General features: G+C 57.1%; 1 protein-coding gene across 3 annotated transcripts in view; it reads right to left on the bottom strand.

The window, feature by feature from the left end:
* Window positions 1-426: 426 nt before the first annotated feature.
* Glis1 (GLIS family zinc finger 1) overlaps window positions 427-24,478 on the bottom strand; it is a 185,366-nt gene continuing 161,314 nt past the window's right edge. The window contains exons 4-10 of one of the 3 annotated variants that reach the window (XM_060366086.1): window positions 17,520-17,681; window positions 13,385-13,495; window positions 10,221-10,353; window positions 6,404-6,569; window positions 1,841-2,016; window positions 1,362-1,529; window positions 427-915 (exon numbers count right to left, since the gene is read on the bottom strand). In XM_060366086.1, the coding sequence (XP_060222069.1) occupies window positions 761-915; window positions 1,362-1,529; window positions 1,841-2,016; window positions 6,404-6,569; window positions 10,221-10,353; window positions 13,385-13,495; window positions 17,520-17,681 (1,071 nt within the window). In that variant the 3' untranslated portion in view covers window positions 427-760. The remainder of the gene's footprint in view (window positions 916-1,361; window positions 1,530-1,840; window positions 2,017-6,403; window positions 6,570-10,220; window positions 10,354-13,384; window positions 13,496-17,519; window positions 17,682-24,478) is intronic. The other 2 variants (XM_021661241.2, XM_060366087.1) reach the window with 2 other exon arrangements.

Raw genomic sequence — 24,478 nt, 5'->3', positions numbered from 1 at the left:
TAGGGAACGTTTCACTTCTTGCTCCCTGAGGCTGTTGGGCCTACTTCCCTAAAGGCTCCCTTGGTCCCGCAGCATCCCTGACTTGCACACAGCCCAGAAAGCAGAGCCAAAGCTGGCTTCTCTACGGGCTGAGTGAGGGCTCAGAGCAGAGGGTGAGTAGGCTGGCTCCATGGTCTGTTTGTCTGTCTGTCTGTCATTGAGCACCCGTCAGACTCTGTCTACTCCCCTGCCCTGGGGCTATATCCACTTGGTTGCACTGCCCGGGGTCTGTGGAGATCATTGCACAGGATGGGAAAAGAGCGTTTGCATCCCCATCGCTGTGGCCCAAGGCCTCCTGGGTTGCCCTGGGCTCCACACTGTACTCCCCTCAGATCTTCTGGGTCTCAGCCTTTAGGCTGAATCCCAGAGCAGAACCAGGCCTTCACGTCTAGTTTCCAGTTTTTAATGTTTTTCTTGCAAAACCAAAAATATAAAACTCATAGGAGGTGGAAAAGAGGTCCTGTACATTGTATATACACGAGGTCTGTGATTTGAGAACCGTAGGGGGAGAGAGGGGGGAACAGCCAAGACACTGTCACAGGGCCACAGTTCCTGGCAGGCAGCTCTGAGACCAGACAGCCCTCCGCACAGGGGAGCTGCCCCTGCGGTGTGGCCTCGCTGCCCCTTGTGGGAAGCACCAGGGCCCATGGCAAGCAGGTGAAGTAGTGTCCGGAGCCGGGCAGGCAGGTGCGGCAGGTGCAGCAGGTGCAGCGGGCCTTCTTCAGGTGTCTGTGTAGATGGAGGGGATGTGACTCAGGCAGTGGTCAAAGGCCCCGTTGGGGAAGAAGCCACAGTCCTCGGGACCGCTGGATACCAGGTCTTCAGACGGCTGTGGTTGCAGTGCAGGACACGGGGTTTCTGCCAGGGCCTCGTAGCCTGGGGGCAGGGCAGAGAGCAGAGGGTCACAGATGGTAGGGGCTGGGCTATTCGACCCATCTTCCGTCTGTGGTCTCTCCTTTTACGTTCCTTTCATGGGGCCTTCAGATGGGGGCGCTGGTGACCTGACTGGAGAGCAGTCACAGGGTCTTGTGTGCTAAAGAGCCCAGGGCAGCTGGCAAACAGGCATACTGGCGTGGCACAGGCCCTTGCCAGTGTTTAACTGTAGTATGGTGGGGAGGAGGGAGGGTGGGAGGAAGGCAGTTATTCTGGTGAGGGTGTACCCTGGCTCAGGGAGGCTGGGCCTCTCCAAGCTTTTCCTTCTGTCTCTATATGGGAGGCCTTCCTCACCACATAGGGCTGATACACAGACATGAGAGTGTATGAAGTCCCACCTGGGCTAGCCTTGGCAAGTGCTCAGGGAAGGGAGGCTTTGGGCAGCTTACCCGGGGCAGGCAACGGTGCGCTGAGGCTGGAGTAGGCGTTGGGTCGCAAGGGGTTGAAGCCATGGGTGTCACCCACTAGTCCGTCCCTGGAGGCTGCTGGCTCAGTGGTCCGGTAGCAGTCGCCATAGGGAAAGCAATTCTGGACGGAGTGGAAACTGCCTTGGTAGCCTGCAAGAGGAGGCAGAGAAGGCAGTGATGGAGGGAAGCGCCCATGTCACAGGGGGATCAGCCCCCTTGTTGCTCGGTTCAGGTGTGGAAGGTGTGGATGAGAAGGGGGTACAGGGAAAGGTGGAGGATAGTAAGGTGGTCAGCTCCTCCACCTCCCAAATCCACCAGACCCGCCCCGCCTCCCTCCAACCAGCAGGCCTCTCCTACCTGTCATCAAGGCCAGAAGGCCAACCTGTTGTTCAGAGTACCCACCTGCCTCCCCCAGACCCCACGGCAGTCCTCTTGGCTACAAGGGGTTTCCAGTACCTTACCTTGGGGGCTGGGCAGAGGTGGCGGTGGGCTTTGGAAGGGTGGGTAGGTCGGCTTGCTGGGGAGTGCAGAGAATGACTGTCCCCCTGGAGACTGACTCTGGGAGGACGTCGGCAGAGGTGGGGGACCGAGCCCCTTCAGCGGGCTGACCATGGGTGAGAGGAGGCCAGGCCCCAGGCTGCAGAGAACAGAGCGCCACCGTTTCATCTTGGGCAGAGGCATGACCCAGGACCTCAGCACCTGCTCATTCACAATGTCACGAACACGTCCGTGGGCCTTCCGGCCTGGTCACATTCCAGCGGAGTTATGGGTTAGTTGAGACCTCCGGATTCAGGTCTCCAGGAAACAAGGAACAAAGATGGCTGCGGCCTTGGGAATCTACAGATTCAAGCTCCTGGCAGGTCCCGCCAGACATACACCTTGGAGTGTTGGGAGCCTCAGTTTTCCTTCAGGGTGCTGTTTACCTCCTGACCCGCTGCAGCCGTCACCACCATGGGTTAAACACCATCCACCCCCGCTGGTGACCAGCCCTCCAACCGTGTGCCACTCTGGCGCTCTGGATGAGGGACTGAACAGACCGTCTGAAGTCTGATTCACCAGGTCCCCTTTTTGGAGATCAGGAAACCGGGGTTCAGGGAGGCTGCGCCAGGCTTTCCGTCCACAGGGCCACACAGCGTTGACCTCACAGGTTTTGATGAGCGTTAAATAGAAACCACGTACACACATGAGCCAGCACAACGCGCATATGTCCTCATTAGTAAATACCACGGTGGGGGATGGGGGAGGAGGAGAACCAGCGCATGCACCTGACGTGCGAGCCGGCATTCTGTTTTACTGTGTGGTGTATGGAGGGAGTCCCTCCTAATGTCCTTCCTGGCCACCTGTCTTCTACTCACATAGCTTCTGTGACGGCAGGCCTACCGCCCACACTCCCACAGAACTGGAGGGACGCAGGCCCACACTCCCACAGAACCGGAGGGACGCAGGCTCAAGCCGTGCTCTCTGGAAGCCCTTGTGAGCTAAGACTGCAGGGCCTGAGAGATTCGCAGGTACCCTGAGCGCAGCCATGCTGAGTCCCACCTGACTTTGCTGCAGACCCTACAGGCCAGGCTCCCACCTCAGGTGCTCGTCCTAAAGCTTGAGTTCTTCCTACAGGGACTCGGAGCCCACAGGCACGCAGGCTTGCAGCCCGACAGTGCACGCACGCACTGCCGAAGAGAGGGAGAGCAGCAACCAGGTTTCCAAAGCTTCGGTGTGACTTGTGGATTTCCCGGGACCGTCTATATCAACGGTTCTCAGCCTGTGGGTCGAAACCCCAAAGGGTCGCCTGTGAATATTTACATGCCAGGGGCAAAATTATAGTTACTCGGTAGGGAGGAAGTAATTTTATGGTTGTGGGGGTGTCAGCCACAGCTTGAACCGTATTAAAGAGTCGCAGCAGCATGGGGAAGGTTGAGACCTATACTAAAGCAGACAGTGAACTCAGGACCGTGGCTCTTGGCCACTCTGTCAAGCAAGGCACATTCCCCTCATTCCCCTACTAGAGGGTGGATGGGGGGGCAGTGCCCACTCTGAAGGAAGTTAGACTCTGTGGCAGGGACAGGAGATCCAGGGACGCACTGGAGGTCCCCTCTGCTTCCTTCGGCCCTTGTAGCCTGCTCCCACAGCCTTGCCGGGACCTGCCATCTTCCGAACGCTTGGGACTCTCCGAACATAACCTGGAGATTTGTCAGTGTTGTGAGTCCACGGGGGACAGGGTCTCCCTCTGGGCACTGCCAACTGTGAAGGTCGGGCCATGAGCGGGTGACCACGCTGTTCTTTCTCCTGGCAGCAGATGAGGAGCTCTCTTTCCTTCAGAACTGTGGGCTGCCCGCCTTGCCCCCTTCCCCTCTCAGGATCTGTAACTCAGCTGTGCCTGGCAGGGAGGGCAGCGTGGTCTACTCCATCACCAGAGCCCACGAAGGAGCCTGGCATGTGGCAGTTGATGGCCAGTAGCCACAAACAGGGTCTTTCTGAGACAGGGTCTCTCTGTTTAGCTCAGGCTGCCCTTAAGCTCTCCATCCTCCTGCCTCAGTGCCCTGAGTGGTTTAGATTTCAGGTGTTTGCCAACATGCCCAGCCACAAAGTAAGTTTCTACACCACCAATCCCCAATCCCCACAGACAGATGAAGGGCAATGCAGAAGTTCCTAGAATCTGGAAAAGTGCGTGTATCCTCAAGGTTCATTTTCTCTGTCTGGACCCACCATAAATTCTCCTTTGCCACCTTCACGGCCAGTGAAATGAAACAGAAGGCAACTGCTCACAGCCACCACACAGGCAAATCTGTGCCACCCCAATGGCATGGAGCTCACGTGGGGCCCTCTCTGGAGCGAGGTGAGTGCCTCCCGCTGCACACACCTGAGCTTAGGTTGAAGCCTATAAGAGCTACCATGGACCTGGCTGGCAGCCCCAGGGCTCTGTGCCTTCCTTGCGCGGGGCTGGAAAAGAAACCCACCAAATTTGGTGTCTCCTCTGAGCCAGGGTAAATACATTCGGTCATGAAGTCAGGTCCTCTTAGCATATTTTTGAGTGAATCAGATAATTCTGTCAAGCTATTTAAACGTCCCAGAAAACCGCTGGGGAGCCTCAAGTGGCCAGTCCCTGTTGACTTTGGCAAGCAGGGGAAAACCCAAGGCCTTCCCGCCCATCTCTCTCCTCTGGGGCTGAAAAAGGAACCCATTCAGGCCAGCCCCAGGCTGTGTCAGCCGGGAGGCCCTTCTCTCCAGCAGGCATCCGGAACCCGGGCGCCTGGCAGCGGGGGACAACTCTAGCCACTCTGCAGGCCAGGGCTGGGCGTGTGGGTTGGGGTCCTGTCTTGTCATCACTCTGCCTCTCGCTGCAGGCACTCCCTCCTGATGGGCACTTAGGCCGGCGGCAGGCGGGTGATGAATGAGGCCAAGCCACAAGCCCAGGGCATGCAAGGGCCCCTGTGGTTTAATGTTTCATGTCGAGGCTGGCCCTGGTTAAGTAGGTGGTCTGAGCTGGGGCGGGATGCGCAGGGGCTACAGTGGAGGGGACCTGGACCAGGTGACCATAAGCTACACTGGGCATGGGTAGACGGTCCTCACAACCTTCCTGGAGGAGGAAGAGACAGGCTCAGGGAGGGCCCAAGGCGTTGGGCTCGCACATCCAGCCAGTGTCAAGCCTGTGCCATGGTTGCTGACTGGGTTCTCTCCCCACCCGTCCAGCCTTGTCTCAGGCTGCCGTCTCATATCCCATGCCCTTCACTGCCCCTTACTACCTAACTCATGCTCTTGGCCTGGCCTAACCTTCTGGTACCTCTGTCACTGGCCTTATGTCTGGCTTCCGGGGCTTCTCTCCAGCTCAGGATTCCACACAATGGTTCCCCTCCCAGCACATCCCAGCTCTCACCACTCCTGCCTTTGTCCCTGCTGCTCTTTCTTTTCTTTTAATCTTTATTTCTATTTTTTAAAACTTATTTGCCTTTATTTTATATGCATTGGTGTTTTGGTGTTTTGCCTGCATGTATACCGATGTGAGAGTATCAGATCTTGGAGATAGGGACAATGGTGAGCCGCCATGTGGGTGCTGGAATTTGAATCCAGGTCCTCAGAAAGAGCGGTCAGTGCCCTTACCCCATGAGCCATCGCTCCAGCTCCCTGCTGCTCTTTCTTACATCTGCCCCAGGAGCCTGGCTTAGCACTCCCTCCTGGAGGCAGCTCATCTGGCCTGCTGACGTCCTTTCTGGGCTTCTGCAGCCCTTTCTGCTCCTCCTCTATACGGTCAAACGGTGTAGCCTGTCCAGCGTCTCCTCAGAAAGCCCTGAGTGGCCCGACACTGGGCCAGGGACCTACTCACAGGAGTTACGAAGGAACAGATGAATGAATGGCAAGGACCCAGATAGGAGCAGCAGGCCACAGAACCTAGGGGTGCAGTGGTCAAGGCTATGCTGCCTTGGGAGGGAGGGTAAGGAAGGAGGATCAGTTGCTAAGGCCAGACCTTAAGCAACAAATTTGAGCAAGTCACTATTGGTGATCAGCAAAATGGGTGTGTGTGTGTGTGTGTGTGTGTGTGTGTGTGTGTGTGTATGTGTGTGTAGGCTGGGACTCCCTCTGATCACACAGAAGGATGGTGGCATGTTCACCAGCTCCAGGCAACAGGGCAAGTAGCACACTGAATGCATTGACTCTGTGGAAGGCTCTGGGGGTTTCAACAGGCCCTAGGCTGGTGCCTCTATGGGAAGTCTGACATTGAAGGCCCGAAGAGCCAAGATGCTGGTGCGGTACTCCTGAGGGCCTGGTTGTAGCCAAATTTTCCTGGAGCCTCTGAAGGGAGGGTGTGGTTGACTGGAAGCCTGGTTACCAATAGCACCCGCCTGTGGTGGCAGGGGCGGGAGGCACCAACAGCAGCTTACACAGAAGGTGGCGCAGGGCACAGGGAGGACGCAGTCCGTGATGCACAGACGTAGGCTGCCGTCACCAGTGACAACCGACTGGGTGCCGCTCACCTGCCCTGTGCACCGCCCACCCGAGCGCTCAGGCGTGGCCCCCAAGGACTGGCTTACCATACGTACCCATCCCTGGTGCTCTCAGCTGTGGGTAGAGGAGACAGGTGGTGGTGGGAACCAGTGGTGACCTCCAGAGGGTGGTGCCTGGAAGGGATGTCATGGGAGGGGGACAGGATGCCTGAAGCGAGTCCATTTTGTGGGGTGATGGAGCCAGCGTACACACCTGCAAGGAAGCAGACAGACGTCACTGGGATTTGGTCACTCGTTAGGGTATGAACAACTTAGGAGCTGGGGTTATCTGCTTTCGGAGAGAAGGACAAGAAGGATGTCAGCAGAAGGGAATGGCACCCACTCTGATTTAGATCGTGGTGAACAGAGCTGAGGCCACCGTGATGGCTGAGGGGGTGGAGGGAGACGGTCAGAGGCACGGGGCTGCTTTGGAAAAGCAGGGCGTTGACTCTGTACCCCCAGAGGCAGATGGGGACCTTGCTATGGAGAGAAAGCCCAGGGCTTGGCAGATCCTCCCAAGAGGCAGTGCTTCTGCAGGACAGCAGGGCTCTCTCTGCAGAGTAAACTATGCCCCCTCAGGCACAGGCACACAGAGCCTGGGTATCCACTGTGGCCAGCTGCAGAGGAGTGACTGCATATCTGGCCCGGGGGCTCCTGGGAAGGCTTACTATGGGTAATTGTCCAGGCTGTACCCTATGTGAGGGTTGTGCCCGAGGACTGAAGACACCTTTTATCACACCTGTTCCTCATCCACACGGGTGGGCTAACAGACCAACAGGAATACCTCGTCAGAGTCACATGCTGGTCCAGACGCCCAGATGACACTTTGGTGACCACCGAGGGCAGCATTGCCAAGGGTCCCATCAGGAGAGGATGACCCCTCCTCTGGGCTAGGGCCTAAGGTGGGCACAACAAGATCTTCACTTTGTTTAACGATGCTGGAGACAGTCCCCACACATGCCAGGCAAGACATCTACCGAGTCACAGCCTAAGCTCAAGGGTGAAACGGTTTTTGGATGCTCCCAACTTTGCCTATAAAATGGGACCAGGGTTGCCCTGCTGTTAACCTAGCATGCTTATTTGAATGGAAGTATCACTTTTCTTGAAATCAGTGCATCAAGGTCACGTTCCGGAGGGCGCTCCACTGGGGCTGCGGCAGGCCAATGTCCACTGGCTAGCCAGTCTCTTCTCCCCTGCTAGCTGTTACTTCTTGAATGTGGTTCTAGTTGTGAGGGTGCATGGCGGGAGTGGGGGTGGTGGTGGCAGTAGCTCAGACCCAAAGCTTTTCACATCCTCTGAAGGACTAGCCTGGGAACAGCCAGGTTCCTTCCAGGGTGGACTCAGCTGCTTAGGAGTCAAAAAGCCAGTTCATCCTAGACCGGACATTCTGACCAGGAGGCTATGGCAGGGCACTGAATAGGGCTGGGCCACTGGCCTGAGGCAGCGTCAGGGAACTGTGGTAACATGGCCCCCAAAGCCTTGGAGCTGCCAATATTGGACAGCAGCCCTAGGCCTTGAAGCCCAGATGACCCACAACTCCTGGAGGTGACTGTGGTTCGGTGGCCCTAGCAGAGGTCCCATTATTAAGTCACTGTGTCTGCTAGCTATGGTGTTTATTTATGTGCCAAGTTCCCCCCCACACCTAATCTGACAGTTCGGAAGCTCAGACTCCCAGAACGTCGTGGGCTACACCATGGGCTGCCTCTCTGAGCTGGGCTCTGAGCATCCAGCGAAGAGCTTGGCTCTGCTACTACAGGCATGGTAGCCAGCTGATCACGCCGCCCAGACTCTGCGAACACCCTGAAGCCCCGTTCCCCTCCGTGCCTCGGGAACCCCCGTGCTCAGCCCGCACCACTTTGTGCTCTCCTCAGCAGCTCCCCGACTGCCATCTTGAATCAGTTTCGGGCCTTGACAGCTGGGAAGGCTAGAATGCTGACGGGTCCTTCTGCCATGCTGACACCTGCTTCTCACACCCTCACTACCTATCAAGACACGCCCGCTGGCTAAGTGTCCCCTCCCGGATCAGAGAGTGACAAGCGAACATCATTGCCCCCCCCCCCCCCGGGTTTTGGACTCTAATCTGTCCCCTGCCTTCGATGCCGTCCTGGCCGATGCCCTTGCCTGTCTGCCCTTGCCAGACAGACACGTGGCGGTGACCGAGCATGTACACGGACAGTGAATGGGATGAAAGACTCTCCAGACCCTGAAGGGGTCGTGGAAGTGGGGCCGGGGCCTATAGGCTCCCCAACCCACACCGCTTTGGGCTGTAAAGCAGCAACATCAATCATCAGCCATGAGCACTTAACCTCTGGCCCTAACATCTGCTCCCAACTGTGCCTCAAGCATCTGTGTGCAGCCAGCCCCAGGGAGAGGCCATCCTTCCCCCCCTCTTACTGGAGCGAAGGATTGAGGCCAGTAGGTATGAAGAACTGTGTGAGGTGGCCTTAACAGAGCTCGTAGGAGCTGTTCAATGAAGGCCTCGGGGACACACCCTTGCTTCAGGCATGCACCTCCCAGGTGAAGGAGATTAGGAGGTGGGTCCAGGCCCCTGTAGCTGCTGGGGTGTATTTTCAGCTTTGTCTTCACAGCAGGCATGAAAGGGGCACTGGAAAAGATCTCCCCTCCTTGGACTGGGCATCATCGGGCTAGGCAGGTCACCCTTCAGCCTGGTGGAGGTGTTCGTCACGAGTGAGGCTTGCAGCACAATGACCTCTACCCCTGCCCCTCTGGGAGGACCAAGAGGCTCCCAGGCTGACCTGCTGATCTGGGTTGGTCCTTCCTGCCTGGTGAGTTCTCTCAAGGCGGACATTGGGGGCTGTAGGTCCAGGGCCCCGGGTAGCTGTGGCCTTATCGGTGGGGTCCCAGCAATGGAACAAGCCCCTCCCTGTCCCTTCCAAAGCAGCAGTTTTGGGATTTGGGGTACCTAGCTGGAGCGCGAGGCCCTCTTTGCAAACATCTTGGGGCATCTTCACACAGTAGGCCTTGCCGATGGGTAAAAACCTGTCCTCCCATGGCTGTCTGGTAAGGGCCCCGATGTGTTTTAAAGCGCGCTACTACTTCAGTGTTGGGGAGGAAGAAGAAAATTGGAGAAATAAAGAAATGCTTGAAATGGTTGGACTAATTCAAGAAATGCCAGAGGGCACTGAGCTCTGAGGCTGTGGTTTCTTGGGGAGCAGGGGTGGAAGGCACAGCACCAGAGCCTCCGGCTGCATCTAAAGGCCACGCTGCCCGAACCTGGGCAGTGTTCCCAAGCCGCAAAGCCAGGATTCCTGCCATGGTCTGAGTGTGCCCTGCAGCCAGCAGCTGCTGCTCTTGCCTGAACCAGTGGCTGTGAGTGCCATCCAACAGGCCTTCGGGGTCAGACCCAGAGAGGCTGTCTCCGGGCCACAGAACTCTGTGAGGAGGATGTGGTTTGAGTCAAGTTGCCCACCCTCCCCTGCAAGCTTTGGTTTTCTCTTCTGAAGGAGTCAGGCTGAGCACTGAACAGGAGGACCTCAAGTCCACAGAGGAACTGCTCTAGAGCTTCTTGCAGTGCCTCCTTATGGATGGGCCACAAGGAAAAACCTGGCTGCTACTTGGGGGTGGGCTCATCACAGGATTTGAGATAGGGCCACAAGTCCCCCGGCCTGGCTGCCCCACACCGCGTGCTGCTGACTGTGAGGAGGCTGGCTGACTCAGGCCTTCCCCAGAGGATTTCCTAGCCACAGGCTGGTGGGGAGACAGAAGGGAAGACTTCCAAGAGGAGGGGACTAGGAGCTAGGTTCCGAGAGCAGGGTAAGGGCCACCTCTGTGATGGGGGAGGAGGGGCTTCCTGAAGTGTGGGCCGGAGTGCTCAGAGAGCAGCCACGGCCTCAGGGGCACATACCTGGGAGTAGCTCCTGGCTCAGGGTTTGGCCGCCCTTCCCCCTGCTGGCGGGCAAAGGTGTGGCTGCGTGGAGTTGCTGCAGCGCCAGGCACTCGGACAGAACGTCAGCCTCTGCGTCGGCACCCGTGTGCAGCTGGAGAGAAAGCAGCGGGCAGGCGTGAGCATCAGCCACCTGCCTGCAGGCACCCCTCGCTTCTGGGGACAGGCCGCCACACTGGCTTCCTCATCGGGACGTCGTGAGGACTCCCGAGAAGAGCCGACAGCGCAGGATTTGAATGAGAGGGGTTTTTCTAGAGGATGTTCCTAGAAGGAAGTATGCCGGGAAGGTTGGGCATACTGAGGCAGGGGAGGAGGAGGGGAGCCTTTCAGGCTGGAGTTGGGGTCTCTTGGGAGGGGTGAGGGCTCTCTTCATGGAGAGGATCAGCTTTAGAGGTGTAGCCTCAGCATAAAGCGGAAAGTTTACATCTACTGAGCCTCTGCGGCTCCCATCAGGATGACCTGTGGCCCTAGGAATGATGTTGCTTAGCAACTGTCCCTTCTCCCCTCTCCATCCAGCCTCCCTGTCGCTATGAGGGGTTGGGCCCCAGTCTCATGGCACCTTTTCTCCTCTGTGTCAGTGGGTAATTAACCTCTCTGGGCCTCACCCACCTTGCCCATACTCTGGAGCTGTGACTGCCTCTACCACTGCAGGCCTTGGCGAGTAGAGAAAAGATTATTTGTGAAGTACTATGTGTAGGGCTGGCGAGGCTCCAGCTGCCCAGCTCCCACTGGGTCATGGTAGCGGCCCAGTGTCCACTGTGTGGACCCAAACTATCCGGCTAGCATCGAAGCTTGGCTGGGATGATGTGGCCCATGCCACTTTGGGGCACCTTGAAGTGTCTATACTTCTCCAGGTGAGGTGAAACCAGAGAGGGCGGGACTCTCAAGACACGGGGTGACAAGGGCGCAGGCACCTGCATGGGAGGTCACCCTTCAGGGGGAATCCTAAGGCTTAGCGGTCAAGTGTCCAAATGCTTCCTTTCCCGGGTCAAAACAGGTGCCGAAAGGCCAGAGCCTAGCCCATGCTCTTGGGCAGCTGAGAGCCAGCCCCCGGGAGCGCGCCACCTTCCCAGGTGGAGGGCTGATCAGGCGGGGAAGGCATGCCAGTCTCACACTGGGCTCTCAGCGCCTGACCCAGCAGCTGTTTTCCATGTAAACGAAGTTTCTGGCAAAAGAGGGCCAAGGCGTGTTCTTGCAGACCGCAATGCCGATTGGATTAGGAACAGCAGGAGAGGAGAATTAAGGAAGAAAAGCATTTCTAATTCTCTCCAAAACGCAGCAGGGCTGCCAAGGACTTGTCATAATACAAGGGTCGCCTTACCCAGAAAGATCCATCATTCCCGATGGCTCTAATGGATGCTTATTGTCGGGAAGTTTGCAGATCTGCAGCCCAGGTCCCTGGGGGCTCAATGTGAGCCAAGCATGGGCCTGGGAAAACCAGGGCAGGATTCCGGCCCTTGGGCACCAGTCCACTGGGGATAGCAGCAGCCTTGGCACCTAGCGCCGGCCTACAGAAGCCTGAGTCATCCCTTGCTGCCCTGAGGCCCCTCCGCTGAGGGCTGTGTCAGGAGCTGGCACCGGCTGTCTCTCCTGGACCGGGCTACTTGGTTAACACTTTGAGACTCAGTTTCTCCATCTCTGAGAAGGACATACGAAAGCTACTGTACATAAAGCACACTGTCTGGCCTGGCGGCTCGTGCCACAGTCCCGCTGAGTTAAGGATGTGGTGGCCTTTGCACCAGTAACACAGCGACTCCACCCTCTTCTGCTCAACCCTTCAGACGGCTCCCCGGTGCCTCCAGGACGGAGAGCCGTCTGGCAGTATCCACGATCACCGAGCGTGGACCACGGTGCTGGCTTCTCACAGTGCCCAAGCAGTGGGCTCATCCTCACGTCTCTCTACCTTGTTGGTGCTGCCTGCTGGCTTCTGCCTGTTCCTTCGCTCTCACAGCCTCTGACAGACAGCACCCCTCTCTCCTCACTGCCAGGGCCTTTGGCGACTGAGTACCGCAAGCCAAGACGCTCTGGCCAAAGTGGCTGCCTTGTCCCCTCCGCCATGACCTCCCAGCAGCTCTCCCCACTGGCTTTTAATGCAAACCGCTCTCCTTGGGTTTTCAGTCCTGGTGAAAGGTACCCCCTTTTATGCTTCACCTGGGGTCCTGATAGCTCCCCCTGGCCCAGCCCAGGTCTCCGCCATTTCATCCAGGGCCATTTCCACTATTTCCCTTGCTCTCGGGGCTAAGCTTGCATTTCACTCTAATACCTGCTTGCTCCATGTGGCCCCGGAGATATCTCAAGACTATGTCCTCTCCCCCACACCCCAAGACCACTTGATGATATTAGGACACAGCTCCAATCTTAGGCAGGGCTTCCAGCATGCAGTGACTGCCCACCTGAGCACAGACGTGAATACATTGCCCCGGCCTGTGCCGTGGCTCACACATGTGTCTACATGCTTCTGACATGGGACTCGGCTGCCCACACTCCAAGGGCGTGACAGTGTCCACCCCTCTATGCTTGTGACTCTGTGCCAGGTACAGGCTCAGCCCTGGACATGCATTCTGTTACCCAGTCCTCACTAGCACCCATTCCCCAGCCAGCCACTGAGAAACGGGACACACGGAGGCCTAAGGGCCACCAAGCCAACAGTGGCAGGCCCCACAGGTGGGACCGGAGCTCACACCCCCTAAATCCTTTATGGTTCCTGGTTGCTTCCTCCTAGGACCTTTCTCTTCCTACGCAGATGGGCCAAGCCCTATATCGGTGCCAGGGACAACCTCCACGCTGTCATCATTATCACACGGCAAGGAGCTTCCTCTCGTCTGTCTCAGGCCACTGGAAAGAGGCACCCTGTCCTTTGTTTTATACCCGCAATGCCTAGCCCACGGCTGGGTATCAGTGCTATGGTTAAGGGTGCCGGTTTGCTGGTGGGTGAACGCCTAGCCAGTTGGGGTGGTGGGGGCAGGGCCGTGGGCCGGTATTCTGGGTGGCAGGAAGACATGGGGAATGGTCAAGCGTGTAAGGGGGTGTTGTGCAAACAGGCAGTGGGGCACATGGACTGATGCTGGACAGGTGGCTGGGAGTAGAGGTGTGTGCGGGGACGGGACTGGGCTGTGGCCACCTACCTTCTTACGCACCTGCTGCTCTTTGGCCGAGTGGGCCTTCACGTGCTTGCGGAGGGAGCTGGGGTCCGTGTAGCGCTTGGAGCAGCCAGGGATCTGGCAAGCATATGGCTTCTGTAACGTCAGAGGGGCACGGGCGAGAGGTAAGAGGGCGCTGGTCAGGGTGGAGGTCCCCCACGTGACCTGCCGTGGACCGAGTGGCGGAGGGGTAGGCTGCAGTCTGAAGGCTACACGTGAGGGAAGGCCCCTGGCCTGGGAGAGGAGAGGCCCTGTGTCCCCATTCGGCCACCTATGTGCAAAGGGGGACCGACTGAGCCCTGTATGGTCTTTCTAGCCCACACTGGCCGTGACAAGCAGTATGCCAAGCAGGGGTACAAAAGAGGTTGTCCTGGGCCAGAGAATGAAGAGAGGAAGAGGGAATGTCTCAGGGCCGGCCTGCATGACTCCTGTGGCACTACTGGCTACGGCAAGCAAGGTTCTCCCTCCAATAACTGTGGGGGGCCGGAGGGGGCGATCAGAAACCAGGTCATTTCCTGGTACCGACTGGGGTCCTCCTCCCATTGTCCCCACCCACACTCCAGTGTCCCCCCATCCTACCCAACCCACATCACCCCCTCTTTATCTTTGCTCAGACCCTGTCTTGTGGACTGGCCTGAGGTTCCCACAGGCTGCACTTCCCACCCTGGGCTGCCTGCCTTCCCACTGCCCTTCTGCCCTACCACGGAGGGGCCAGCTAATCCTGTCCAGGAGTCCAGGGAAGGGCAGCTCATGGCCCTACCCGCACCTCACAGCTCAGGGGTTTCCGTAAGACCAACTTGGGGTTCCCAGCTACTGAGGCATGAAGCCCAGAGGATTAACATATCGAATACTGAGAGCTCTCAGGACTGCCCGCTGGACTATAGAGGGTGTGTGTGTGTGTGTGTGTGTGTGTGTGTGTGCGTCTGTGTGTGTGTGAAATGGCACCTCTCACAGTAAGCCCCAGGGACCGCCATGTCCAATCGGACACACCAAGCAGAGCTGCCCACGTGCCTTGGGGCGATTCTGCCCCTGCCAGAGGTGGTGGGAGGGGGGCCAGGGGCCTGGTGGGGAGAAGCAGAAAGAGATGACGTAACCATACCTTGGAACTGCCACGGAGATTGCCAGGTTAAAGAATGGAGAACAACAAAAAGAGAGAGACAGTGGTAAGAAGTTGACTAGGCCAACAGGAAGGCAGGAGCGGGAGAGGAGAGCCTGCCTTGGACTGACCACCATCTGCTTCAGCATGCGAGTCCCAAACACACAGCCCCGACCTCCATCCTCCCTCTCCCTCTCTCTCCAACCCCAGGACAATCTCCCATGAGCCCTGCCCTGCCCCTGAGCTGGCTGGCCCCAGGTCTTGTCCCTTGCGAATGCTGATACAAATCCACACGCTCTGGTCAAAAAGCAAACAAACAGCTCTGTGTGGCAGGCACACTGGCTTGGAGACAGGGCAGCAAGGCCCATCTTCGTGTTTGTTTTTCCAGGGCTTGACGTGGATAGAACATTCCTCAGGCCCAGTTCCCTTGAGCCCTCAGGAAACCCCGTGGCTGTCCCAAGCCACCAGCCAAACCCTAGGCCCGAAATCCCCACACAAGCTCTAAGACTGGGGCTTTGTTCTTCCTGTCAGCAGGGCTACTCTTGTTTGTAGAGAGCTCCAGCAAATGAACATGGGAGACGGTTCTGTCTCTGAAGGCTCCCGAGGTGCAGCACTGCTAAGCACTGGTCATCCATGGTTCCCCCTGAGTCCCAGACCCATCCGTGAGGACTGCAGAAGATGTCATAGACAGCAGGTGTGTTGGTGCCTCTCTGTTAGCGGACTTCCTCCAAACAGGCCAAACAAACAGAGGCCCCATCCCGCTGAGGGGGAAACTGAGGCCCACACTGCCAGGGTGTGGTGGGATTTGGCTGACATTAAGACCCTGAGTGACAGACTACGAGGAAGGAAAGGGCTGTCTGGTTAACACGCAAGCCTCTCCTCAGCCACCTCCGCTATGCCCTCTCTTCTCAAGAGGCAGACCGCTTACCACTGAGGAAACCGAGGCACAGGAGCTGCGGTGGCTCTCATCAGAGCTTTCTGACCAAATGGCAGAGCCAAAATCAGAGCTGAAGCCTGCCTTCTCCAGTCTGTACGGAGAACTCCTTTCTGTCATGGGCCCTATGCTCTCTGACACCACGACAGCTGGGACTAAGGCTGGGTCTCCTGTGAAAGCTAAGGTGCTGGCTGTGAGCCTGACCTGCTGCTGACCTGAGGGCTGTGAGCTGGGACATAGCCTAGCCACCTGAAGGAGCAGCCCAAGCTATTTACGCAGAGAGAGAGCTGGGTATGAACAGGGTATGGGGCCCTCAGACCTGCCAGAGGCGTCTTAGGTACAGGAAGGCCTGGGATAATCCTGTGGGCTCGTGTGAACCCGACCTGGCCTAGGCCTCAGGAGCTCTGTTCACACATCAAGTGGGGCTGGGTCTATCGAACACAGCAAAGGTAGGAGTGAGGAAGGAACAGGAAACTAGAGAGGCCATGGGGACATGGGGGAAAGGGGCCTGGAATATGGGGAGAGGGGCAGAGGCCCTCTGTTGGATGACTTGTGGCCTCGGCAAGACAAAACCAGGGGTTCTTCAGTCTAAGCTGCATCTCTTGGGGGCAAGGGCACAGGGCCAAGGACCCCAAGACTGAGAAGGTGACCAAGGGGAGGGGGCTTGGAAGAACCACAGCTCCCTTCAGGTCCCAGCTGCTGACACCGTAGCCTGTGAGGGGAGGGAGGTTGCTTTTGAGCTAGGTACAAGGACTTTTCCTTGCCATTATGTCCCCTCTGCCCCAGCTCGACCCTTCAAGCTTTCCTAGTAAACAGCCCTGGGCTTGGAGTCAGCCAACGGAGTACCTGGCTCTGTCCCTTGCCAGCCATTAGCACAGAAATGATCAGACCTGGGTCTCAGCTTTGCTTTAACTCTGGCAGGTGTGGGACACTGCAGGCCTGCAAGACATAGAGAGGGCCCAGCCCAGGGCCTGGCCTGGCTCCAGAGTCTCCAATGATCTTTCTGCCCACTCTCCTGAACCTGGTTTCCCAGCTGGGAGATAAAAGGCGGGGCTGTGTGTCTTCTCAGGTTTGACCTCTGCTGTTTTATGGCTTCCAGGTTGCTCAGATAGGTTGGTTACCCTCTGGGGCCTCTGCTTCCTCATCTGCCTATTGGACAGGTTTACTGAGTGCTGCCTAGCCCCCTCCCGGCCTCCCAAACATACGCGGCACACGAAGAGAACTGCTCTGAGGTCCAGACGGGGCGTTCCCAGCAGATTCCAGCTTTTCACTGCCCATAGGGTCAGGATCCTCCCAGGGTACACCGCCCCCAGCACCCATGAGACTGGCATGAGGCTTGGGTCCGTCACCTCTGCCAGAGCCCAGCCATGCAGTCTCGAGCAGCCACAGGACCTCTGGACACCCCCCCCCCCGTGTCAAAAGGGGCAGGGACCTTGGTGGCAGCGTCACCCTGAAAGTGCAGTGTTAACTACTGATGTCCTTATTGGCACGGGGAAAGTACGGGGCAGCCTGGGACAGAGCTGTGGATCTCAACTGCCAGGCATAAGCAAGGACAGAGAGTTGGGAAGAGACGCAACACTGGACGGCCATGCTGCTGTGGCAAGACACAGGACCTCATGGGTCACCAGTACAACCCCTTACGGGACAGAGGTAGCCTGTGTATCGTGCCCAAGTGAGGAGTGGGAAGAGCAGGGAGTGGCCCGCTCAGGAGGCAGATGTAGCTGGGGGAGTGAGGGCATCCACTTTCTCCTAAAGACGCTGGGGCCAGGGCTGGTCCCCAAGGGCAACGGAGGGTAATCTCAATTGGAGGCTCTTGTTAAGTTTGGTCGGCTCATCCACATCCTCACTGAGGACAGACGGCCATACCCAAGTTATCTGTGTTTGTCACAACTGGAGGATGATGGGGGGAAAAATCCGTCTTCTTTTATCCTATGATACAAAGGATACCCCCCCCACACACACACACTCCTGCCACAGAATTGCCTGCCCTGCGTTACAGAGCCTGCAGAGACAGACAACGACTCTACCTGGCCAGTGGGGTCTGTGTGTAGCCCTGTCCCACCCCGGCCTCCACATCCAGGCCTACCTACCGTGTCGAGGTGGGTGCGCTGGTGCTTGGCACGGTCGCTGGAGTTGCTGAAGGCCTTCTGGCATCCTGGGTGCTGGCACAGGTACGGCTTCTCGCCCGTGTGGCTCCGCAGGTGGATCTTCAGGTTCTCCAGGCGGGAGAAGGCTTTGCTGCAGCCTTCAAACTGCAGGAGAGGCTGATGAGGGTTGCCCCCGGCCCAGAGACCGCACCCCTAAACCTGCCTGGCCCAGCCCAAACTACCTGCCGTCCTCCCTAAACTTCTGGAAATACCGCCCCAGGGAAGCAGTCAGGCTAAGAAAGTGGCCGGGCTGCTGGGGCGGGACAAGATGGCTGACCTCCCTGCTTCAGACGTTGGGATTAACAACTCACACGTGTGCCAAACGTGCACCCTGGATCAGCGACTCTACAATGGGCCATGACTGAGCATGGAACCCCAGAAAACGGAAGCCCAGCCTGGAGTGGAAGGGCTCCATCCCCGAGAGGCTTTGTGGTGCCCTGAGCCCTTGATGTAGCAGCTCCTCCCCAAAGGTGAGGCTGTGGCTCTCCATCAGGGATGATACAAGGACAATGGATGGCCAATGGCACCATCCCTGCGAAGTGCTGTGAGCCCAATAACCACATCTGTGCCCTGAAGTGTCACAGTCATCCTGCAGTCACTTAGCCGTCCTCGCTGCCTGCATGCCGGGTGCTGGGCATGGGGTAGCCACAGAATGGCTGTTAGGGGAGAGGAAGGAACAGTGCGGAGCCTCCATACACCCAGACCATCCTCTACGGCCTCGACTGTCTCCCGTGCCTGGAGCCACCCTCCATATGCTCTCATATCAAACTCTTCCTGCCTCCTGCCCTGGTCTCCAGGCAGCTCCTCAGGAGCCCCGACATAGCAACAGAATCCGGATAGACCTGCCCTCTGGCATTCTATCCCTGTGGCCTGCCCGCCTCTCTGTCCAGTAGAAGGCAGTTCAGAGTTAGGCAGTAGACTCCTTCAGTGTGGGGTTACCTACTGCCCTTCTCCACCTCTCCCCATTGGCTACCCATGCCAGCTGGCCTTCCCGGTACATGGTGTAGAGGGAAGTCAATACTGGCTGGCTGCAGTGCTGGTGTTTAACTACAAAACTCTGAAGCACGTGACACCAATAGTCAAGTGACCTGCCCAAGTTCACATGACAAAGCAAAGACAAGCTACAGGCCAAATGTGACGTCAGAGCCGAGGGAGGGGGACTATGTTTGCGGACCTCCAGTGGCCACTGAGGGTGAAGGGATGACTGGGTTTCTCCTCCATGTCCAGGGCTGACCTGCCAGCCATGAGCACCTTCTACAGCCCTCTTCTTGGTTCCCCCTCAGGGAAGGATGTTGCCGAAGATTCTGCTGTCTCCCTCCCCCTGAGCTGCCATCTAGTCTTTATTGCCTTTGCCAACTGTCAAGGGGCAGAACATGCGAGTGAGCTTGGGGCATAGCTGGTGAAGTGTGTGTGGGGGCATTGATTCTGAGATCCTGGGGTCCACCAGGCTTATGTCCTTGTCCCCAGAGGGACAGTCAGCTTCATCTAAGGAGCCTGTCTACGAGTGGTGATGTCTAGCTTGGGGCCATTTGTCTGGGCTGGGTGAGTCCAGAAACACACACATGGACACTGCCCTCTAGGAGGACAAGACCACACAGGAGATACACATGTCCACAGACATCACAACCAAATGGTCAGCGCCGTAGGCTACGGCAGCACAGAATGGGCGATTCAGCCAGCCTGGGAGCCATACAGGAGCCGTCTCCGAGTGAGTGATGAGCGTCCCAAGCGTGGAGAGGGTACAGATGACACAGCAGCTGGTCATGCCAGCTACCATGTATGCACGCATTCCACTGACGCCCCTGGGAGCCCATGACCACCACAGCCCAGCCCAGATAACAGTGGCTGACAGGACAGCAGGCCACCAAAGGGCAGGCTGGGGCATTGGCACATGTAAAGGGCACAGGTCCCACTTTCACAGCGCATGGAAGTTGTGCACTGGGGAATGCTGGAGGAAGGTCAGGTAGAGAGGTCAGAGTTCAGCTGCCCTGCAACTCAGATGACAGGCTGATAAGCTCAGAGTCCACACTGAGGACAGAGCTCATGAAGGTCTCTGATCGGAGGTATACTCTGGAAATTGGGGGGGGGCAGGACCAGCCATGCACTCCAGAAACTAGGGGAACAAAGCTAGGGGGACAGAGTCATGCATGGATTGTGGGAATGAGAAGGGACTCTGAGAGCATTGAATGGGGGCAGTGTCAGATACAAGGAGCCACCTTTGGACTTGGAGAAGAGACAGAGAGAAGGCAGTTGCTGCAGTTACAGAAGAGGACCACTGAGGCCCAGGCAAGAGCAGAGGCTATGGCAGAACTTCCTGGGCAGCCACCAGGACAAGGCCCAGAGACAATGACCTCTTGGATGCCAAGTGGGTCACAGTACAGGCCGCTGCCGGGGTCAACCTAATGCAAGCCCCTGCAAGTAAGTTTTTAGTCATGGGGCCTGTTCCTTTATCAGAACAACAAGGAAATCCTGGGTGGGAGAGAGCAGGTGGCCAGTTTCTCCCTGATCCCCAGCAAAGGCCTCGGGCCAAGTTCATCCTGTGTAACGAAGGAATAGGGCAGGAACAGGGCTTCCTACCAGCAGCTGCTTAGGCCCTCTGTTGCTTACAGACTGACTGGTTTGGGGGAAAAAGCTTATTGGAGGAGACAAATAACTCTTAGCTACGTGATTTCTCTGGCTTTGGGAGAGTCTACCAGACTCCAGGGATCAGTTTACCTCTTTCGAAGCAGGAATCTATGGATCCTTGTCCGGCCTTCAGCACACCTGTTTCCCCATCCCTGCCCCTGTCCAGACCGTACCTCTCCTGGGAAGCCGCCTCCTCCGGTTCTGACAATTTGAGGCATGAATTTTTCAGAAGTGAGGGCCTGTGTTAATGTCTCTCAGGACGGCCCCAAATGTCTCTCCCACCCCACACAGCCCACGCATGAGCTGTGGAGTGATGAGGCCTTTTCTTAATATGTTCACGAGGCCTCGAAGGCCCCTTTCCTTCCTTTGCCCCCACTGCAAGCACATGTCTGTGCTGCGTAACACCAGCTCCTCGGGGGAGCTTTTCCTGCATTCGTGGTGGAAGGGTTTCCCTGCCCAGCCCTGCCTTCTCTCTCTCCCCATCTCTGTCCCGGGAGTGGCCTGTCACTCCGAGGACACCTGGAGGAAGCGGCAGGGAGAGAAGAGATGCTTCCTTGTTAGTTTAGGTCCGAGATAAAGATGCCGAACAGACCCCGGCAGATCCGGGCTTCCATCAGGGCCAGCATCCAGACCTGCTCAGGCCCCTGCAAGGCCTGTGGCCATCTCTACTATCTCTGTTCAAAGCTGCACAGATGTAGTCAGAGACAGAGAGGATGCTGGGAGTGACTATCAGGTCGACGACTGTGCCTGCCTCCAGCAGGCCTGGTGCTGCCACAGCATGCTGTGCCCATGGCCTTCTGGGAATGTGTAACTCTGCCCAGTCAGATGAGGGTCTGGGGCTCAGCGGCACGGAGCGCAGTGATTACAGACATGGCCTCTGCTACAGATGACCCTGACAACTACTGGCTGCTCACTTCCTGAGCCCCCCCCCAGGCAAGTCACTCTGTGGGTCTCAGTTTCCTCATCTGTAAACTGGGTGAGTGCTAGGAACCTTACAGGGTGTTGTGAGTCTAAGCGAAATAACACACAGCAAGTTCTGACCTTGTCACTGTCACTGTTGTTTCAGGTCCCAGAGCAGGTCGGCCCAGGGCCATCTCTGGCCTGCTGCACCTCCAACAGAGCTGAGGGCGCACATATGTATGGGCGTGCCCACACATGTGCACGGCTACCTGTGTATGCGTGTGTGTGTGTGTGTGTGTGTGTGTGCATGCGAGCATGTATGTCTGTCTCTGTTGTCTGTCTGTGTGTGTGCCTGCACATGTGTGCACCCATATGTGTGTGAGTATGTGCACTACGGAGGGAGCAGACACCAGCACCGGCAGTCAGAGCTGCAGGGGCATCAGGGGTTCAAGTACAGCCATGAGCCGGTCTCAGGGAAAACAGAGGGGAAGCAGAAACGGGAGTTCGGGGCTGCCTTTGATCACGCATGGCGGAGCGGGTGGGTTCTGGCATTTCTGATCCTGAAAACCTTTACAGAGCACTCCCATACCATCACTGCCGTGGCCCAACTGCTCACTGGGGTGCTCCGGCAGGGCTTCAGCTGGAGGAGCCCCCTTCCACCCAGATGCCGGAGCTGGGAACCCGTTTCCTCCTCCCTGACCAATCTGCCAGCAGCCCATGGAGAGGCCATCTGTCCAGCACCTCTCCATCCCGTCCCTGCCCACCGCAGCATGACTCACCCTGGCATCTGCAGGGTTACCTGCCTCTCCCCAGTTCGTTCCCGTGCGGCATCCAGAACTTAGCATCCAGGTAGGTTCTGTCCTTATCCCTCCTGGCTACAACTGTGCTCGGCTCTCTAGCGCTTTAGCACACATACATTTTTTTTTTTACTCTGGTATTCTACCCTGGCGGTGCCTGACTGTGTCATCAGCTCTCACAGCGCTGCGCTCCAGCATCTCGGGGAGTGTGGTACCGAGTCTTGTACGCACCCCAAGGGCGACCTTAGGCGAGTTCATTTCACCTGTCTGGAGCCCAGTTACCTCCTGGGCACAGGGAGGAGGGTGCTGTTTGTGAACCAAAGCATTCGTGTAGCACCCCGTGGCCCTTGGCCTCGATGCCATCCGTGTCCTTAGACAGTTCCTCGGACACCTCTTGCTCAGAATACATTTAAGCATGCTGTTCAGCTCACCGGACATCCTCCAGGTTCACCCAGCCTGAAGCAAAGGCTCTCACACACACGGGGATAGACCGGGTGACTGCCGGGGAAGAGCAGCTAGAGAGGAGAGATGGGGCGTCTACTAGTCTCAAAACTTGTCAAGAGAGGTGGCTACCAATAACGAAATGCATCCTAAGAGAGAGCGGAATAAACTCAGAACAGCAGGGGCGGGCAGGGCCCCTCAGACGCCTACCACAGGCTACCACGAGGGCCAGTTTCCGTGAAGACAATGTGCCCTGCCAATGGAGTGACTTCCCAGCATCACCCTGCGGATGACAGGAGTGAGGCTCAGAAAGGTGATGTAACCATACTCACAGATCCCAATCAGAGCTGGGATCTGGCCCGGAGTCTGAGTGACGGGGCTGCACTCCCCTCGACTCAGAGCTTCAAACCACAGGCTATTACTCCTGTGAGTTCACACTGGGCCCAACGTGGGTTCTGATGCCCACAGATCCAGGCCCAGGCTGGTGGTGGGAGTCTCCCTCTGCGGGGCCGCCACACGGAAAGTAGAGCCCAGGCAGCACAGCGGAGAGGAAAGCAAGGCCGATGTAGAGGGCAGAGTCTTGAAAGGCCCTGTTCCCACATGTGGGGCGTGTTACGAAAGAAGATTAAAATAATGGGGGAAAATACGCCGGGAACCGTGAAGCCCCGGACCATCTGGAGTTTTATAGTAACAGGCAGGGGAAAATCAGCCTAATTGAAAAAAGTCCACTGCAATCCATTACTGCTGCGTGCAGCTCACAGTACGGAGGGCAGGAGATGAAAGACCGAGGGGAGCCATTGCTGGAGCCAGGGAGGGGGTACCATCTTCTCCTCCAGGCCCAGCCCAAGGACCCTTCCAGTTCTTCGGGGGAGGGGGAGCCAAAGCCCAGGACCTGTCAGGCCCTGGGTCAGGCTCAGAATCTACAGGAATGGAAGGCTCTCAGCAAGTTGCCTTTGGAGCCTTTTGCTTGTGCGTAAGGGCTGAGGCCATGCAGGAAAACCTTCTGGGTGGCAGGCACAGTTGGCTCTGGTGATGGGCTTCCCCTCTGGCCCCTGGGGAAGAATCAAGGGCTCTGTTTCACACATAAGGTGTACGACAACGCCACGTATAAACTCCCAGAACAAGGACCACGAACTTGGGCGAAGTTGCAGCCCATCTCTGTCCTCATTTTTCTCCTCGCTCAATGGGGCCACCACAAACAGCTCAGAGGAGTAAATACATTGATATACCCAGAGTAGGACCTGGCACGCAGTCGGGGCCTGATGAATGTCAAGTTTCTTCCCTGAGGCGGACATGGCCCAGGAGGAAGGAAGGCCCAGTTTCTCATGCCCTAATGAAGACTCTGGATGCAGAGAATAAAGAAGAGGTTTGGGGGAGTGGGGCGTGAGGCAGGGCAGGGGAGGAAATGCCTCCAGATTTGGCATTTGCCAGTGACTTGCTTCTAAACAAACACATTTTTGGTTTAAGGGTAAAATAGATTGGGTTACAATAGCCTGGCAGGCCATTCAGAGATCAACTTCTCATTTTTGTACAAACTTTTAAGTTACTTTACAATGATTTAGATGGGAGAAATGTGCGGTGCCAGATTCTTTTCCAAGATGTCAAACAGTGCTGTGCTTGGCCAGCTTTAAAGGCCAGCCATCCGGGAACTGAGGGCCACTCCTCAGCCCCTCACCCTGGGAGAGGCGTATGCTGGCCCCGAGCGTACTAGCCAATGACCCCCTTGTGGTTTTCGCAGAGCTCTTCTGAGCCCCAGGCTGTCAGTCCTCTGGGGGACGGTCAAGTCATGAAGGGAAGAGACAAACATGGAAGGTTTGGGGATGTGGGGCTGAAGGACACTGGTCCAGATTCTGCCTCTAGACCTTGAGGTCTGGTGGGAGGGGGGGAGGATGGTCTAGTTCAATTTTGGGCACAAAAAATAAGCAGGCAGCTGCGTGCAGTGGAGGACTCTGCCCTGCAGTGGCTGTCACATTTGCTATATACTTGGGACCAGATCAAAATCCGTAAGTGACTAACTCCATCAGAGGTAGGTGCTGTGGCCCAGAGCATGTGACAGTCCTTGAGCTCATTAAGGATGGAGTTGGAGTTCGCCCTTGTGTTGTTGAGCTTTGTGCCTTGAAACACACTCTCATCCCAGGC

Source organism: Meriones unguiculatus, chromosome 12, assembly GCF_030254825.1.
Source record: "Meriones unguiculatus strain TT.TT164.6M chromosome 12, Bangor_MerUng_6.1, whole genome shotgun sequence".
Lineage (NCBI taxonomy): Eukaryota > Metazoa > Chordata > Mammalia > Rodentia > Muridae > Meriones > Meriones unguiculatus.
This window is presented reverse-complemented; position numbering and strand designations above follow the sequence as displayed.